General features: G+C 41.4%; 1 protein-coding gene across 1 annotated transcript in view; it reads right to left on the bottom strand.

The window, feature by feature from the left end:
• RHOQ (ras homolog family member Q) overlaps positions 1–18,829 on the bottom strand; it is a 62,904-nt gene that overhangs the window by 12,683 nt on the left and 31,392 nt on the right. Inside the window, exon 3 of the mRNA XM_029593365.1 lies at positions 8,117–8,281. Coding sequence (XP_029449225.1) covers positions 8,117–8,281 — 165 coding nt within the window. The remainder of the gene's footprint in view (positions 1–8,116; positions 8,282–18,829) is intronic.

Raw genomic sequence — 18,829 nt, 5'->3', positions numbered from 1 at the left:
AGCAGTTCAGCCAACTGTGTACAGTTCTACACTTTACAACTGCAATCTCTGGAAGCCAAAAAAAAAAAAGCATTTTAGAGCCAAGTTATTTCTGCCATAAGTTTGCTTCGCGTATGCCGGGAATTTTCTCTCCTCCTCAGTGGCTCTCTGAGTGACCCCACATCAGTCCAGTCAGAGAAAATGCTGTTCTAAAGTTACTTGGGCAACTTTAATCAAGCATATTCAGCAGTACATTTATCTGGTAAGTCCTACTGAATATCCTGTTTAAAATTAGCTGGGGACCTTGCCGAGTTACCCCCTCCCCCAAATGTTAAACATGAATCTCATGGTAATTTTGTCCCCTCGGGGAGTAACGATAAAAAGTATATTCAGATTAATGTTGAATATGTTCATGCGCCGCACACATTCACTACAGATGTGAGCATGTAAATGCTGAGAAATCTTTCTACAGTACTGAGGTAAAAAAAATGCTATTTGTTTTTTTCTGACTTGCATAGATGTTTTCATAATTTAGCAACTACAATTTCTGATGTTAATCCGACCTTTTTAGTGTCAATTGCAAAAGCTAATATATTCACTCTATAACAATGAAAAGAAGGCTCCCTATTATAAAAGTTGGGTGGAGGTTTTAAGCTGGAGCCCTTATTCCTCTGATGACGTATACCACCAGCGAGAGGTCAGAGAGACCCAACGGGTTGATCGTTTGACTTTTAGAGAGAATAGTCTTGTTGGAGGACCATGATGCAGTCAGATGCAAGGGAGGAGCTCTGCTGTTTCCATTAGTGGTGAGGTGCAACCAAGCCCTGAGAGAGACCTATTGTGCTACAAATGTTAGAAGCTGCAGGGAATCCTTGTTGCAGATTGCTACACAGGGAATTCTCAAGTGGTCCCAGACTCGTTTCTGTTCTGAGAGAGTGAAAGGAGAAACACCAAGTTCCAAGCCGAACTCTGCAGATGCTAGACAAGGAAGGAATATGGAAGAGCCAGTGCCATGTTTGGTGACTGAATCTCCTGAATGTGAACCTCCCAAAGCTACTCTGGGAATGGAGTCGGACCTACCTCAAAGACCGTCACACATTTGGAAAGTGACCAGTGACATAGCCAGAACTGAAATTTTTTTTTTTTTTGGGGGGGGGCCCAAGGTTAACCTGTGTGGGCAGTAGACATATAGTTCTAGGCCCTAGGCTCCCACTCCCATATACACACGTTCTCATTCCCACATGCTTTCATTCACATCTCCCCCAAGCAGGTTCCCATTCACACACACACACAGGCAGACTCCCATTCATACACCCACAACCCCCCAGGCAGGCTCCCATTTACACATATCTACACCCAGGTAGACTACCATTCACATTCACACACACACTTCCCTCCCTAGGCAGGCTACCATCCACATACACACTCGCACCCAGGCATGCTCCCATTCACACACCCCCATCCCAGACAGGCTACCAATCATACACTCCCACCCCCAGGCAGGCTAACATTCACATATACACACACACACAGACAAACACAAAACACAGGTAGACAAATACAAAACACAGGCAGGTAGCAAAATGGGAAGCCTGTTCTGCTGTTGCTCCTCCTGTGCCTGCCCGCGGTATTCAAAGCTCGCACAGCTGGCACTCCTTTATGCTGATCTTGCAATGCATGAGATCAGCATAGAGCACTTACTGGCCACATGGGTTTTGAATGTGCAGGGCCAATACATGTGGAGGAGCAGGAGAACGGGTGCCTTCTGGTGAGGATTTTTTTTTTTTTTGGGGGAGGGGGCAGTTTTCTTAAAGCAATAATTTACAAATAACCTAAATCTCTTCACAGTGTACTGACGAATATGAAAATATTCCTACCATATGCAAGTGGATTAACATGGCAACCATACTACTTTATTCAAGTTAATATCTTTCAATTGCAGGTGTATTTATAGCTGCTCTCTGGTGACTTCTAGGCCTATTTTTGGAATAAGCTAGGAAAAGAATTCCTAGCAGTAACTATAGACTGGGTTTGAATATTTCCTCCAGGTCTAAATTGCCAGAGATGAAACAGTCTAAACCGGGTTGATGTGATGCCTATCATGAAACTCGGTATAACAAAAACAATAAATAAATAAATAAAATAAATAAAATGTACTCTCTCTACTGTCTCCTTCTTCCCCTCTCAATAATTTGTTTTGAGGTGGCAGATGGCAGGAGCACATGAGTGCATTTCTTCCCTGGCACATCGTCCACCTAACCCCACCTATATGTAGCCCTCTCGCTCTACTCCTCCACTCCCCACCTCATCCAAGTTCAGTCCTCTGTCTCCTCCATTTGCCATTGTGATGGTTGTGGCATGGCTGACACGGCCTAGAGGGTGAACACACTAGGCCCACGCCGACAGCAGGTGGTCACACATTACTGGGACAAGGCCTGGGATTCACCTATATGAGGTTGAGCCCTTGGGTTCCAGAGGATGGCAGGGCTTAGGCAAGGGTCCTGTCAATAGCAGTCAGGCAGAGTCCAGTCTCAGGCCAAGGTGAGGGTAGGAAGCAAGCAAGTGGTGTCGGAATTCAGGCGGATAACAAGCAGCATCGAGGTGCAGGCAGTGGTCAGGGCAGGCGGAGAGCAAGTAACATAGTCAGGAATCAAGGCCGAGGTCATGACCAGAAAATAGTCAGAAGGACAGAACAGGGAAGGCGAGGATCAGGGCAGACAAGAAACGGCCTGGAACAGTGAGACAAGGACAGGCAAGGCACAGTCTGGAACAAGCAAGACAAGGACAGGCAAGGCATGGATTGGAACAAGGCAAGGTGAGGAGCAGGACTGGAGACAGGCAAGCAAGAGGAGGAGTAGCAACGCATACTGCAAACAAGGCAGGAAGACCTGTTGCTGAGGCCTTCCTTATATACTCATGGAGGATGTGATGTCAGCAAGCACCACAGGAAGTCCCGGCTGGTGGACCTATAAAGGAAGTCCAGTGCTACAGGAAATTCTAATCAGTGTCCTTGGAGCAGAATGTTGGAGGAGGCTATGCCAAAGTTACTTCAGATCAGAGATGAGGGGTGTTACATTCACACTAGTCTGCCTCCTCTCTCCACTACTTTCTTCTTTCCCTTGCTCTCCTTTTTCTCTTCTCCCCTTCAGCCCTCTCACTGTCTTTACTTACTTCCTCCTACCCCATGTTTCTGACAGCTTCAGACCTCTTTCTCTCTTTCCAGATACCAATCAGAACTGAATACACTGCCACCTCACTTGCTGAAAAAAATCAGCTTGCTCCAGGCAAGTCGGCCAGTGGATTTTTCAAATCCTGGCTCCAAAGGTCGTTTCTTTTGATGCTCAGTACCATTTCAAAGGCATAATTCCCTTCGTTGATAACACATCCAGAAGTTGGAAAACTTTGACAAATCCCACAAAAATATATTAGTAAGCACTTCAAGGAAAAAGATGACCTAATTAAAAGAAAGATATAGATGTTTACAGTCACTTGGAACTCTGATCTCACAAGACCACAGAAGTGGCTGATGGTAGGATGAGACCTCCAAGGAATAGGATTTCTGGCGCATTCTCTTCTCTGAGCTTGTACTGAAGCAGGCCCTCAGCATGGTGTGATAGGCTGAGGGACCTCCTGAACCGGAGAGCACTAGCTTGTAGATCAGATGTTATGCGTGCATGTTATAAAATACACTGGGCGCATTCTCATGTGCACTCATTTTTAAATGGGCAGGCGTCCTAACCACGTAAATCCTGTTTCCACTGTGTAAGTCGGAGTATTTTATGATGGGCATGTATCCATGCCATTGCCAGTTCCACCAGTTTGTCCAGTCGAGTGCTAGGTCCTCCTAACCCCTCCGGTTTCATGACCTGCATTGCCCCCAGTTACCTCAGATCCTTTAAACCCGTCAGAAAAGGATGGGTTTTTTTTCTAGGTTACACCTCTTCCATAGGCGTGCACCCAGGTCCAGTGGGTGCCTGGGTGTGCACCCACTGGACCTGGGAGCACGCCCAGGCACATAAGAACTTACGCAAACCTCTCTTGGCCCTCACCCCAGAATGCCCAGAGCACACCCATGAACCTACCCTTTCTGAATCTCAGTGAGATATGCACTCATCTCGGAGCTATGAAAATACGGTGGGCGCGTGTAAGCCCAACTTGTGCGCACATCCCCTAATTTCAGCATCTGCCGGGCTTTTAAAATTCACCTCTAAGTTTGTACCTGAGGCAATGGAAGGTAAAGTGACTTGCCCAAAGTCACAAGGAACGGCAATGGGATCTGAACCTCCCTGGTTCATAGCCCGTTGCTCTAATCACTAAGCTACTCCTCCACTCCATTCCTCTGTATTTATATTGTGCACACAAATGCATGCACATTATATAAAATACGCTTAAATCTACCCAACAACTTATTCACGTATCTAGAAGATATGCAGCATTTATTTTAAACAGCCAGATAACTTTTGACTTATCTGGCCAAGTAACGCTGTTTAAGACTTATCTGGCAAAGTAAGACAGCCAGACAAGTAAAAGAAAAGCGCTATTTAGCTGGATAAGATAGCCAGATAACTAGTGTTTGAAAAGTAGCACTTTTTAAGACTTATCTAGACAAGTGATGCATATCTGCTATACACACATATTTGTGCTCCTAATTTTTATTATTTTCACAAGGATATGTAACTCATGTATTTTCCTTAGCACTTGTCAGCTTTTTCGCATGTAAATCATCAAATTTTATAACATGCTTACTTGAAGGAAATTGCCAATTAGTTCAGCTTGCCCAGACTATCTCTAGGTCATCAAGACCACCCTGGATCTTCAACCTGAACTCCCCCCAGTTTACCCAGAACCCTCACCCTAGATAATTAGCAGAAATAAATATGTGCAGGTAACAGCCATATGCACATCACTTTCACAGTTTATAAAATAGCAACTTATTCACATGGGGTCGATTTTAAGGCCCGCGTGCGCACGTGTCCATCGGTTCCCGGCACGCGCACATGGACGCGGCTATTTTATAGCACGCACGTCGGTGTGCGCATGTTATAAATTACGATAATCGCGCGCACATGCACGGCAGAGTTTAACATCTGCGTGCACGTGTGCGGGCGGGTGGCCTCCTCCGTGCCAAGGGGGGGGGGACAGGAGTAGGGCATCCCCTAATTGGAGCGGACTGGGAGGGACCTTCCCTATACCCCTACCTAATCTTCCTAACCATTCCCCTCTCCTCCCCGACCCCTAACCCCTTACTAGCTATTTATAGGGTTGGTGGGGGAGGGGTTTGATTACTTACTGTTCCTCGGGAGCAGAAGTAATCTCTGTGCGCCGGCAGCCGGCTGGCGTGCGCTTCCCCGGGACAGCATCAAATGCCCTCCCCTCCCCACCCAGACCATGCCCTCCCCTCCCAGCCCGCCCCTTTCTTTGGGCCCGGCACTTCGAAGCATAACGGGAGTTACGCACATGGCCAGGCCCTTTGTAAAATGCACGCGGCACGCGCAGGGCCCGGTTGCGCGCGTATCTCCCATTTTTTACACACACGGGCCTTTTAAAATCAGGCCAATAATTGTTGGGCCCACCCTAGAACACCTCTAGCAAGCCCCAATCCACCTCTTTTTTTTATAAGAGAAAATGTATTTGCGCATCATGACTTGTGCATGTATGTTTGATGTTTATAAAATAGCATTTGCGCAAATATGCACTATCTGGGTGCCCATGTGCTGATTCATTTGCGGACAACTCTTTTAAAATTCACCTTTCAGAGGGTAATTTTCAAAGTCATTTTGGCAGATAAAACAGTGTTTTACTTGCAGAATAAAACTGCCCATTCTATATTTATATAAAAGTAATATGTACTTGTATTCAAATTAGGAAGAGAAATCCCAGTGGTCGGATTGGGAAAGGATTTGCTCTTTTTGAAGTTTTAAAATTATATGCTTATTTTTTCTCAGAAAACCTCCTACCTGCCCAAATCAGCAGATGTAAAAATGTGCATATAGTTTTTGTGTAAGAATTCTCAAAGGGGAAGTGGTGGATGTTTGCAATGCCCTACCAGATGGTTCAGAAGTTAAGATAAAATATAGGAAGGAGGGGGAGTTGGTGTTGGGTTGCAGATGAGAATTTATACCACATCACCCCCGTACTCAACAGTCTACACTGGCTACCAGTAGAAAAAAGAATTGAATTCAAAACACTGACAATCCTACACAACATACAAAGCAGAAAACACTGCACTCAATAACATCATACAGATACACAGATCACAACGCACGACAAGGACCGCAAGTAAATTACATCTAGTTATACCATCACTGCCATTAGCTAAGCTGTCCAACACAAGAAACAGAGCCATCTCCATTGCAGGACCGAAACTATGGAACTCACTACCAGATTACCTGAGCTCACAAAGCAACATCAAATCATTCAAAAAAGAGCTCAAAACATGGATCTTCAGTCAAACTTTCAAAGACGGTATCGGATAACCACACACAACTTATCAAACTCATTACCAATTGTGGTTGTGCAAGAACAATCCCAAGACTATTACATAGAATGTTTAAGCTTGTCTGTTCACTGACAAAAATGAATAATACGATATAAATACCCAAAGACTTTAAAATTAGTTCCCCATAGGTAAATCAACGTAGACATCCACTTCTGTCCATTAAATTACATTACCCCCTTCAAGGATAACACAATTCAATTATACAAATTAACCCACTCTAAGTTGTATTTAACTTACATAAGTTCCAATCAATTTGTTGATCTTTACCCGGTTTGATCACGTTTATACCATGTTTGTATCAGTTGTTGACATACCCTGGTTGGATCAGTCGTTGTTTTACCCTGTTTGTATCAGTTGTTGACAAATGTACTAAGTTGTTGTATCTGTAAACCGGAGTGAAGGCATCTTGCTATTCTTCGGTATAGAAAAACATTTAAATAAATAAAAATAAATAAATATGTGCATTTACCCAAAGTGGATAAATCTCAGCTGGGCAGACTGGATGGACCATTTTGGTCTTTTTTTCTGCCATCATTTACTATGTTACTATGAGTGGACAGACAGCATCAGCAAGTACACTCCAGGATATATCTGACTGAGAGCGGCATTTATAATGTATTTTATAATTTTCTACCTCACAGGATTAGCACTGAAAAACACAAAATGTTGCTGCACACAACCAAAAAGTATTAATGTTTCAGTACATGCTGCACTACAAGATTTAGTGAATAGAAAGCCCAAGGAAAATACATAGTAAGTTCAGGTTTGAATATAATGCAGACTGGAGCACCTTTAATGTTCTCTAACATATTACAGCCATTATCAAAACCTTGACCTCTACAGTCACCAAGAGATATGTTATTACCCCCTAAGATGGCAATTATAATTTCTGCTATTTTTTAATCAATATTAATAAGTAAATAATTCTTTAATATTAAATGTACCAGTATCTTTGTTATGAATGACAAATCAGAATATCAACACATGTTCTTCTAGGTGAAAGATATTAGGAGTAGCATCACATATGATAGAAAAATAAATTACCTTTTCTCTGTTAGAATGGTTTTTTGCACACTCTTATCAAATAATTCAATGAACGCATCCTGACTCTCCCATGAGAGATAATGAATCTTTCTTTGCATCGTTTTGTTCTATGTTTCCTTGACTGTGGCCATGAGTGCTGCTGTCAAAAAGAGCTATTTACTCAAGAGTTCCTGGAAAGGAACTCTTTTCAGCTTATAAATGTTTTAAGATTTTTTTGAGAGAGGATTTTTTTTTGTTTATTTATATGCAAAACATAGCACAGCCAGCGTCTTTACTGAATAGGCATGCCTATGGCACAGAGATTTGAAACACTCTGTATAAAAAAAAGCCATGTTTAATATTGCCTTTAGTTTCAAGGTTAGGGAGGACTATGAGGAAGGACCGAAACTTCACAGAGGAAGACTGGACACACAGAACAGAACAAAATGCCAAGAAGGTGACAACCAGCACTAGCTTCTGTTCCTTTTGGTCCATGAAACTGTGCAAAGGAACACGGAAATAGTCAGTCTGGACCTTGGACATGACCCATACAATCAATATGTTGCTAAAGCTTGCAAGGTGAAATACTTTAGAGTAAATGGAGAATAATCATACCTGGGTTCCTACTAACAAAAAAGGTACATTTGGTGCATATTCTTTTAACTCTGGTACCCACTCTTCCTTCACGTTTTGAAATGAGGCAGGATTTACCACTGAGAAGCAGATAAGGAAAACATCAGTCATGGGATACGAGAGAGGTCTCAGACGATCATAGTCTTCCTGTGAAAAGAAAAGCTACATTAGTCAAAACTCTGACCTGTTAATATTTTAATCATTTAAAGCACACAAAGATCATGGGCATACTTAAAATTAATAAGAATATATTAGTTAAAATCATGTAATAAAAACTACTGCAGACTGATAATTTTTCAATTTGACATATATTTGAAATATTTTGGTGGAAACAGCCAACATGATAGGAAGGAACTGGAGTTTTCAGCCCTTCAGTGGAGAATCACAGCACAGTCTACAATCCTTTAGCACCCTACTCACTAAAGAGGTCCAAAATGGATCACAGAGTCACAAACATGCTGCAATCCACCCTCCAGATTCAGGGAAGGTAACTTTCAAGCGAGCATATAAGCATGAGTATTATAAAATAGCCCTGGCGCGTGAGTATTTACTCCTAATTTTAAGCTCGTGCCATATAAGTCGGCTTTGGGGTGCACAAGTGAGGAAATTTTATTACAGATGCATGTCCAGCCCATGACCAGTTTCACCAGTTCGCCCACCAATTTGCCTAGACTTCAGAGCTAGGTCCTCCAATCCCCCCTGGTTCTTTAGCCTGCACCCTCCAGTTAACCCAGAGCCCTCAAACACTTCAGGGATGCCTGGAAATAGATTTATAAAGGCTTACACCTCCACCATTGCAGAAGTAAATTTGCGCTCAGCTATACCTGGGCATGTGCCCAGGCGCATAGCTACTTGCGCGCATATCTCTTGACCCCGTCCTGGAATGCTCATGCCCTTCCCACATTTTTTTCCCGATGCTAGATATTCTACATCAGTAATTGTGTGCACATGTGTGCAGCTTATAAATCAGGTGGACACAAACATGTGCTACATACACCCCCATCTCCCGATTTTGGCACACACCTGGCTTTTACAATTCACCTTTAAGGTTTTAGCTAGATTTGTGAGGCAAAGAAACAAGATGTCTTTCCTTTATCCACCCTCCCATCTTATCCAAGGACTCTAGATGATGGCAAACAAGCTTTCAAGATGTAGAGTATGGCCTCATCTGATATTCAGTAAGTCTAAGTAATAAATATCTTTTACTATTTAAGTTAATTGTAAAACAAGTAAAAGGGACAAGCCTGTCAAAGAACCACTGATTCTAGCTCTGGGTAAGACATCTGGCCTAAAAGCAGAAGCTCTACCAGTTTCCCTACAGGAGGTCCTATTACCTGTCAAGCAGCAAAAATTGGGTAGAGCCAGCAAAGCTCCAGCATTATTTCTTTTTGCTCAGTAAACACTTGTAAGGCAGGACCCCTCCCATATATATATACCATCCCACAAACATTAAATCTCATGAATTATGAAAGAAAAATTATATTTATTTACAAAATTAACATCTAGCATTATTATTTTGTAATTTTATTGATGGTCTGTCCTAAAATTGGTATTATCCAATCAATGTTTTGATTCTTTTTTTATTAGCTAATGGATTAATAGAGCTACAAACATTATGAGAGCAATTTTCAATAGGATTTTCAAGGGTAAAAAGCATTTGTCTGAAAATTGCCCACCCTCTTTGTGGTTAAACGTACACGCATAGATCCACAATTCGCATACTTTTTCCCACAATGAAGTGGAGGCATTCCTGAGGGACAAAACTAGGCATATAGTTTTGTATTGTAAAACTATGAGGGTAACTTTCAAACAAACCTGCACAGCGCTATTTACGCATATATATATATATATGACTGCGTGGAGATCTACCATAGTATTTTAGAACCTGCACATATCAGGTACATGCCAGCTATAAAATATGCATATTTTCCTTACGTGTGAATATCTGCAGTGCACTGAAAGCATGTACTTTTCCTACCTATTTTAAAAACAAACATGGGTATATTTTATACACAAAAACAACTGCTAATTGTTCACCTAAAACACTGTTTACATGCAGAAGTTGGTATATTTTAAAACATGCGCTCTTAATCAAAATCACCAGTTTGCCAAAACCTCCACCAGTTTTAAAAGTCCTTCTGCAAGTCATCGAGACCCCTTCTTTACTCTGAACTCCTACCAGTTCACCTAAACCTCCCACCCAACCAATAGTAAACTACTGATGAGTCAGATATGAACTGGGCAAAATTAGCAGGGGTAAAATTACACTAATAAGTTGACAAATGTACACACATAAGTCTCATAAAATAGCAAATTGTGCATACCTCTTGGCCCTGCCCTGAAATTCCCCTATACTTCCCTTTTTTCTTGCATAAATGTGCACGAAGACCAAAAATATGTATGTACATTTGATGTTTATAAAATAACATGTACACGAATAAAAGCTATTTACAGATGTATATGCTTATTTTACCCACCTAAATGTTTTAAAAATTCACCCCTTTGGGTGTAGTTTTGGTTGGAAAAATTATCCACAGAAAAAGCAGATGCAAAACTCTGCAGGTACTCTTCCTTGGGGCAATTTTCAAAGAAAAAAGTACATGCATAATTTTCTTTTGAAAATCAGTGCAAAGACCGCATGTAAAAAGTACCCCACACTCTTCAGCAATGCGGGCTGTTTGAAAATTGCTCCCTTTATAAACAGATCAATTCATATTAAAGTTTTATTTTTCTGGCCTTTTTCATTATAACATGAAGAATTATTTCCCCAAAGTCAATTTCTCTTGCAAGTTTAATCTCGATAGACAAAAAAGCAAGGTGACTTAATTGTTCTAGTCCCATAGTAAAACGGCTGCAGTTTTGATGTGTGCTAACTTGCTGACATTTCTTTCAGATTCTGCTGCAGTCGCAGGCAGTGTGCAAAAAAATATGTGAGGCTATGCACATTACACTGAAAATTAGTTGCAGCTGTCTTAATAAATCTCATTATACTCTTTTCCAAAACTAGCCTTGAAGATAATTTTTCAAATGCAAGATTTCTCAATTAAAATTCTAAGAAAGATCGGTAGGACACATTTGAAGTAGACATTCAGAAGCATCTTCTAATTCCTCAGCCTCTAATGTCACATATTTTAGGGTCTAACCAAATGTGAAACAAATGTATTATTTATTTAAAATATTTATTGTTCGCAGTTATCCCAAGTTCTAAACATGGTACAATTATATATTCATAAAAAATTAATAAAGCAATAACAAACAATACTTAATACAGCTGCTTTGCCTAGGTTTATTTATTTATTTATTTATATCTTCAACTTATATACTGCCCATTCATAAAGACTGCTGACTGATTTTCAAAAACAATACACATAAAATACATAGCAAACATATAACATAAAATACAATAAACAAAGCTATAAAAAAAAACAAAAAAAGTAAAAACAACAAAACATAATGCAACTTAAATTACACTTAAAACCAAAACAATCTCAGACCAATATTCAGTAGGCTGGTTAGTGGGCAAGTTATTCGGCTAAAGTTAGTTTGATAACTTGTCACATATATTCAGCTGGATAAACGTCCTGCTGAATATATGCAATATCATGCAAATTAGGAGGAGGGAAGGAGTTGGGATGGGGAGGGGATGAGTCGGCAGTGTCTTCGCTGCCGGCAATAATGTTACTAACATTATCGTTGGCAGTAGCGTGCCAAATAGCACCACCTTTCATGGTGGTGCTATTCGGTGCGAAAGCCAGCAGTCGGCGCACCGCCGTGGTGCAAAGGCTGCAGGCTTTCGCAGGCCCGCCCCCCCCGCCCCCCTGTTTTTGCAGGATTCATCATTCTCCGAAGAATGATGAATCCTGGCCATAGTGAGCTATAAACTCAAGTGTTCCAGGAAAGTTGCCCTTGATCTTTTTGGGGAATGGACTATACCTCAATATTTATCACCACGGTACAGCACTGCATATATCTGTTAAGGCTACAGAAATGCTAAGTATTATTTTTATATTCAAACACAATTAAATTTTCTTACAGTCTTCCCATAATGTATACCTTTGAATAACGTTATCCCGGAGTACTTTAAGCAGCAAATTATTCAACATATTGTGACCTTTGCTTCAGATTCACTACACACAATAGAAACAGCTTGATTCTTCATCTAGGATTATTCAAATCAACTAAACAACTGAGATCGGACATAGGTGGGCTCTATTTAACATATTATGGGCCTTGTCAAGGCAATTATTTTGAATCGCAGCTAATCTAGGTTTGCTATGTCAAAGGGTATTAAGATTAATGCAATCAAGATGTTAGTGTTTTTTATTCTTAATTACTTTTGGAATATTTCTATACTTGTCACTTCATGATGGAAGTATAGAGGATGTTGTGTAGATCTGTGAAACAAAACCCTACTTTAATGCATTTTGATTTGTATTTTTTATGCAATGAATGTGAAAAATATAAAAGGGTGTGAACTTACAAGGTAGAGTAATATTTGATCTGCTCAGTTTTATAAATGTTTTATTGTTTTTGTGATATATTTATTACTTTTATATTATTGTAAACTTGCTTTGGGCACTGTTAAAATGGAAAGGCAGTTTTAATAAAAATTGATAATGACGATGATTGGTAGGACTCCTAATAAGTCAATCTCTTGGATTCTGTTCACCACTGAAGTTTTTCATTTGAGAAGAAATTCAGGGAAAGTATGCTCACCATTTTGGAATTGACTTTGCACATTTCTTCAAAACTCAGGACACCAAATATAGTTTTTGATGGATATATGTTATCGCTTTAGTCAACAAGCCTGGATCTTTGAGAAAGCATGAATCAAACAATGTAGTACTACTCTTGCCTGTTTTTAGCAAGTCTTGTTTCGAAGTAGTGGTGTTAATGGTGATATCACCTATGTTTTGATAGCATTAGACTGGAGTCATATGATTCATCTGGCAGCTCTTCTTCATCATCAGTTGCCATAGTCACAATCTTCATTTTAAAATCATCTTCACTTTGCTTTTGTTCATCTACTCACATAGTTTAGTGTATTGCCTGAGCCAGACTGCAGAAAGATCTTGTCTGTTGTGAAAAACTGGAGAATTGATTGGTGTATTTTAGCTTTTTTAAAATTCCCTTTGACCTTGATAGGGGGTGGAAGGGGCGGGATGAAATACTTGACAGAAAGAGAAGAAATGTCTTTTATCCCTGTCTCAGTTCTTCTCTATACAATGTGTAGACTATTAGGCCTAACTCAAGTCATTACCCACTTTTAGGCCTGTAGATCCTACCAGCAACAATGTTGGTTTTAACTGTCCCTGGTAATCTAAGATCATTGTCCCTCCCTGGTTATATGGTGCTTTGCCCCCTCCCTTTTTATCTATATGGACAAGGGACTCTAGGATTTGTATTTCATGAGAGAGCATGTCAGATAGAGAAGCATAAATACCTCTGTCTTTCAAACTACAGGTTCCAGAATTAACTGACAAGCATGCATTGTTCTACAAAAAGGCCAAGGGGTAGCCAACAACTCACTGTTCAGAATACTGCTTGACTGGCTTCAGAAAATCTCATATCTTAGACACACCACATTGCTTGTACATAACTTTCCATAAATATCCTCAAGAATGACCTACAATGTTTCCTTAAATTCTTTCCTTATGGTAATAGGGTTGCAGCCTGGGCTATGCCCTCTCGGATGTCCAAGGACTAGCAAAGTGTATCCTTCCCCCTTCCTCCACCCACACTTGGGCCCTGAGGCTAGCCTGGTGGAGAATTGGGTTTGATTCCAGAGCCTGGGTTCTGTTCCCTACATCAGCTACAGAGGTGAGGCAGCTGCACAACAGCAACACCTAGTAGCCAGACTCAGGGTTCAAACATATTAGATTCCAGAAGGAGCTGCAGGCTGTGGCCTTGTCACTGCAAAGACTTGTCTAGAGGAGGGGAGTGAAGAAGGGGGGGGGGGGTGGAGAATTGATGAAATGGAGACAAAAAACTGGATAGGTGCGAATGAAGACTCATGGTACCACCTTAATCCAACAGAGGCCAGGTTTCAACTGAACTGAAAGCCCCAAAGAGCAGAATAAAACTGCTAAGCCAATTTCTTTAAAAGCAAACTTGTAGGTTTTGTTGCTCTTTTAACACTAGATAAGTCCATTGAAAGGGGGGACATTTATAACACAATACTCACAGCTACTTAGTAACACCTAATGACTAACTCAAGGGGACAAATTAGATATTGTCCATGGATCTTAGACTCAGAGGACTGCCAGGTGGCACTATGCTACTGCAGGAAAGTGGCAAGGGCATGAAAGGGGGCATGCATATGGCAATCATGAATGATGGTTCTTCGGGCCTCAGTTCTGGAAACTCCCCTGTCAATGCAGTGACGAAAGGGCATCAAATATATAAAATGTGCTCAGGCCGCAGCTCATTGGATTAAAGTTTGCATACCATGTTGAGGCTGAAGAGGAAGGGAAGCCAGCTGCCGCCACGGTGCCAGCCCCCTGCAGCCAACCAGCTGTACTCGAGGGTAAACCAGGGAGGAGGCCCCTCCCCAGCCCTGTTGCCAGTGAGGACACCTGAGCAGCATTATCTGTGGAAGGATGGGGGTTGGCCGAGACCATTACAGGATCAAGTGAAGAAAAGACACCCCCAGGAGTGGATTGGCCTATCGGGGGATTGGGCTTCCCCAGGTGGGCCGGTCTAACTGGTCACATGGTCTCAACCGCGTGGCTCTTCCTCAGCCCAGCCTCAGCGCCTCCCAGCCAGCGGGTGCCCGAAGAAATAAAAATCGAGGCTGGCGGGGGCCGAAGAAATGAAGATGGGAGCCTCCCAGCCAGCCCCTGCCGGAGACCAAGCCGGCAGGGGCCGAAGAAATTAAAATCGAGGCCGGCGGAGGTTGAAGAAATGAAGATGGGCGCCGCCCAGCCAGCCCCCATCTTCTTTTCTTCGGCCTCGATTTTAATTTCTTCGGCTCCCGCCGGAAACCAAGCCGGGGGGGCCGAAGAAATTAAAACCGAGGCTGGCGAGGGCCGAAGAAGTGAATACCGGTGCTGCTAACCACCGCCGGAGACCAGCTGGTCAGCTGGGGGCCTTAGATCGGAAGGGTGCTTCTGTGTGTATGTGAGAAAGGAACGGTGCTTCTGTGTGTCTATGTGTATGTGTGTGTAAATGTGAGAAAGGAATGGTGCTTCTGTGTGTGTGTTATGTATGTGAGAAAGGAATCTGCCAGTTTAAAAAAAAAATGAAATGTGATAATACATATACCTCAACTTTTGTGCTGGTAGCGCAACTTTTGAAAAGTTGGATGAAAGATGAAATTACTGAATTTTAAGTATCCCTCTTCTGGAAAATAAAATTTAGCAAAGTGGGTAGAGACAAATACTAAAGCAAAAAAAATATTAAACTATTTAAAATGTTCATCTCAGCAAAATCACAACTTTAAGATACTGATGCCACGTGGGGTTTGGGTTGGTTTTTTTTAAAGCATAATTTAAGCACGAAGACTAGAATAGTTCCAATCTGAAACGGTTTTGCTATTTTTTTTAAGCCTTTAGAAAATGTATATTTTTAAATGACTAAGACTGGAATCTTCCCATTTAAAAGGGAAGTTGACTAAGGATGTCTTTCGGTTCCATATCTCCCACATGAATAATCATATGACTGATAGTTTGAAGAAAGACACTTGCTTTATTGCCTGAAAGCGTAAAACAAGAGAAGCTATACGGTGTGGGTGACTGTCCCTTGGGAGGATAGAACCTGAAGGAAGGGTGTCATTTCGCCTTCTGATAGGAATGTGTTTTTTTTATTTAATGGTTGGGATCATCACTTTCACTTTTATTAAAAGTGAAAAATGCTGCAAGTCTGAAAGCAAGGTGCTTCTGTGAGAGTGTAATGTGTATGTGAGACAGGGAGGGTGCTTCTGTATGTATGTGGTGTATATGTGAATCAGGGAGGGTGCTTGTGTGTGTCAATGTGTGTGTGCAAGAGAGATGGAGCATAAAGGACTGCTGTCCGTTCCTTCAATAAATACTGCACACTTGGCGTTAGTCTGAGATAGAGTAATCTCCATAGCAGGCCCAAGCACCTGAAACACCTTACCAGCTGAGTTACGGCTTGAAACAGAGTTCAAAAAATTTAAGAAAGGGTTGAAAACTTGGCTCTTTGAGCAACCTTATGAAGTTACCCCCTACATTAATGTTTTTAGTATGAATTAAATCTGCATATCAGTTGATTTGTATATTTAAATGCTTTAATGTTTTATTTGATTCTGTTTTTTAGATGATTATTCTGTTTTAAGATCTAAAGACATTGTACACCGTTGTGATCTAACCACGAATGATGGTATATAAAATCTTTTAAATAAATAAATAAATGTTTTTGGCTGACTTGTGGCTGTGAGAGAGGGCATGTGTGTGATTGAGTCTGTTTGTAAGTGAGACAGAACATGTGTGTGATTAAGAGCTTGTGTGTAAGTGAAATAGAGAGAGCATGTGTGTGATTGAAATCCTGTGTGTAAGAGGGAGCGAGAGCATTGTGTGATTGAGAGAGACTGGCCAGAGAGGTGACTTGTGTATGTGTGAGAATGATCAGGGAGATGACTGGTATGTGTGTGCTTGTGTGTGTGAGTGTGAGAGAGAGAGAGAGACTGATTTGGGAGATGATTGGTGTGCGAGAGACAGAAACTGGTCTTGAAGGTATGACTGGTGTGTGTGTGTGAGAGAGAGAGAGAAGAGATTGGTTGTGGTCCCTAAGGAAGAGGACCGTGAGGACAGCTTCAGCAGCTACTGCTGCTTCTGGTGTGACCTGCAAGGGAAAGGAGTAGGAGAACTGCTGGAGAGGGTAAATAAAGGTGGCTTTTTAAGTTATTGGGTAGTATGTGATGTGTCTGCTGTTTGAAATATTTTATTGGTGTTTGGTAAAGGTTTCAAAATTTGCTTGAGTCTTTAATTATTGGATATTCTATTCATCAGCTTTTTTGAAATTATTTTATTAGTATGATTTTATAATTATGATTCATGATTTATATATCTTGATTTTATTGATTGTTTCATGAGGAATGGTGACATTTTTGTTTTTCCATTGTTGCACTGTATAGAGTCTGGCGTGATACGTTTTACAGTTTATTTTTTGTCTGCACATTTCTATTTATACTTTATGTGGCTTTATTCTGTATTTGGTGAGAGTTTGTGTTCTGAATGCAAAGACTGAGATCAAGCATTCTTTTAGCATGTGGTTTCTCTGTAGGGATCTGTAGTAGCTTGGCCTGTTCTTTTTCCTGATAGGAGGTGTATTGATATTTTAGATTCTGGTGTAATATTTGTGGTATTCTTTTTCATAGGTGGGGTTGTTATTCTTTGAGTGTTGGCACGGGAGGACCATGCCGAAGTATAGGGGTGTGTACAAATATATGTAAATTATATTGTATATGTAATTGGGTACCCGTGGGCCAGTATGGAGAAAAATCCCAAGGGCCACTATTTTCCCTCAATCCACCCCTGGACACCCCCCTCCTAAAAAAGTGTGCTTCTTCCCCATACACCAACTAAAACTTCCACTGACTCACATCTAGTCATGAGTTACAAATGAACCACAAAAGTGGGGTGTTTTTGTTTTTTTAATAACATCGACACTGAAGTAAAACAGATCTCAGATTTTATACCGACTCCTTTCCACATACAGAAAGTCAGTGAGCAAAGGCCGTTGTACCCGGATGGCAGTCCCAGTCACTACTGTATACCACTACTCACACTGAATCACAGATTTCTCCCTATTATGTGTTGCAGTCAAAGCTCTGTCTGCAGGTTCTTACTCCACTGATACTGTGACACTGTAAAAGTCAACAAAGAGATGACAATGTCTCCTCTAATATAGTGACAACAGGCAGTTAGTTCACCTTGCTTTCTCCTTCTGTTCTAAATCTTTTTGTTAACTTTTTCTTTCATTCTAAGAAAGAGCTTCACAATCAGAACCTCTCTGTCTGAAATACAACAGAGAAATGACTGAACAAAATGATGAATGCTCAAAGGTAATTTTTTTCTTTCACTTTCGGGTTAAAAAAAAGAGGAAGTTATTCTGAGAACCTGGATTGATTCTCTCCTTCCTTGTCCCTTCCAAACCCAGCTCCGCTCTGCCTGGCTTGAAGAGAAAAAAAAATGCAGTCTTTCTTGCCCCAAAGACTATAATAGTGTGTCCAAAAATGAATGAGACAATTAATGTTTCGGCATTTTCAAGGGCACCATCCATTTGTTGGGGAAAGAACAATCTGAACCAATCTGAACCAAAAATGGAATCATTCATCACATTTTACCCATTTGCTTCAAATAAAGGCACATCCCTACTTGGCACCACCCCGCAGCACACAGCCATCGTCGCTCACTGCCCCCCAAGGCACAATCTGGCCCTTGCCACTGTCAACACTGCTGCTGTCATGACACCAAACCTCCCACTGCTGCCATGGCCCTAAGTCCACCGACACCACTGCTCATTGCCAGCACACCTGGTAACAGTCAACTGCTAGTGCTGACAGTGTTGCAACCATTGCAGCCTGCCTCTCTGGCAACGTAACCCTGCGTTAGCATTGCTCCCATGGAAAGCAGGGGTTGTCAACTGCAGACCTCAAAGGGTGCAAACACGCCCAACTTTTAGAGTAACCAAAGTAATCTGGTTCTCTATCCAATGAACATCACTGTGGGCATC

This window comes from Rhinatrema bivittatum, chromosome 3 (assembly GCF_901001135.1).
Source record: "Rhinatrema bivittatum chromosome 3, aRhiBiv1.1, whole genome shotgun sequence".
Lineage (NCBI taxonomy): Eukaryota > Metazoa > Chordata > Amphibia > Gymnophiona > Rhinatrematidae > Rhinatrema > Rhinatrema bivittatum.
This window is presented reverse-complemented; position numbering and strand designations above follow the sequence as displayed.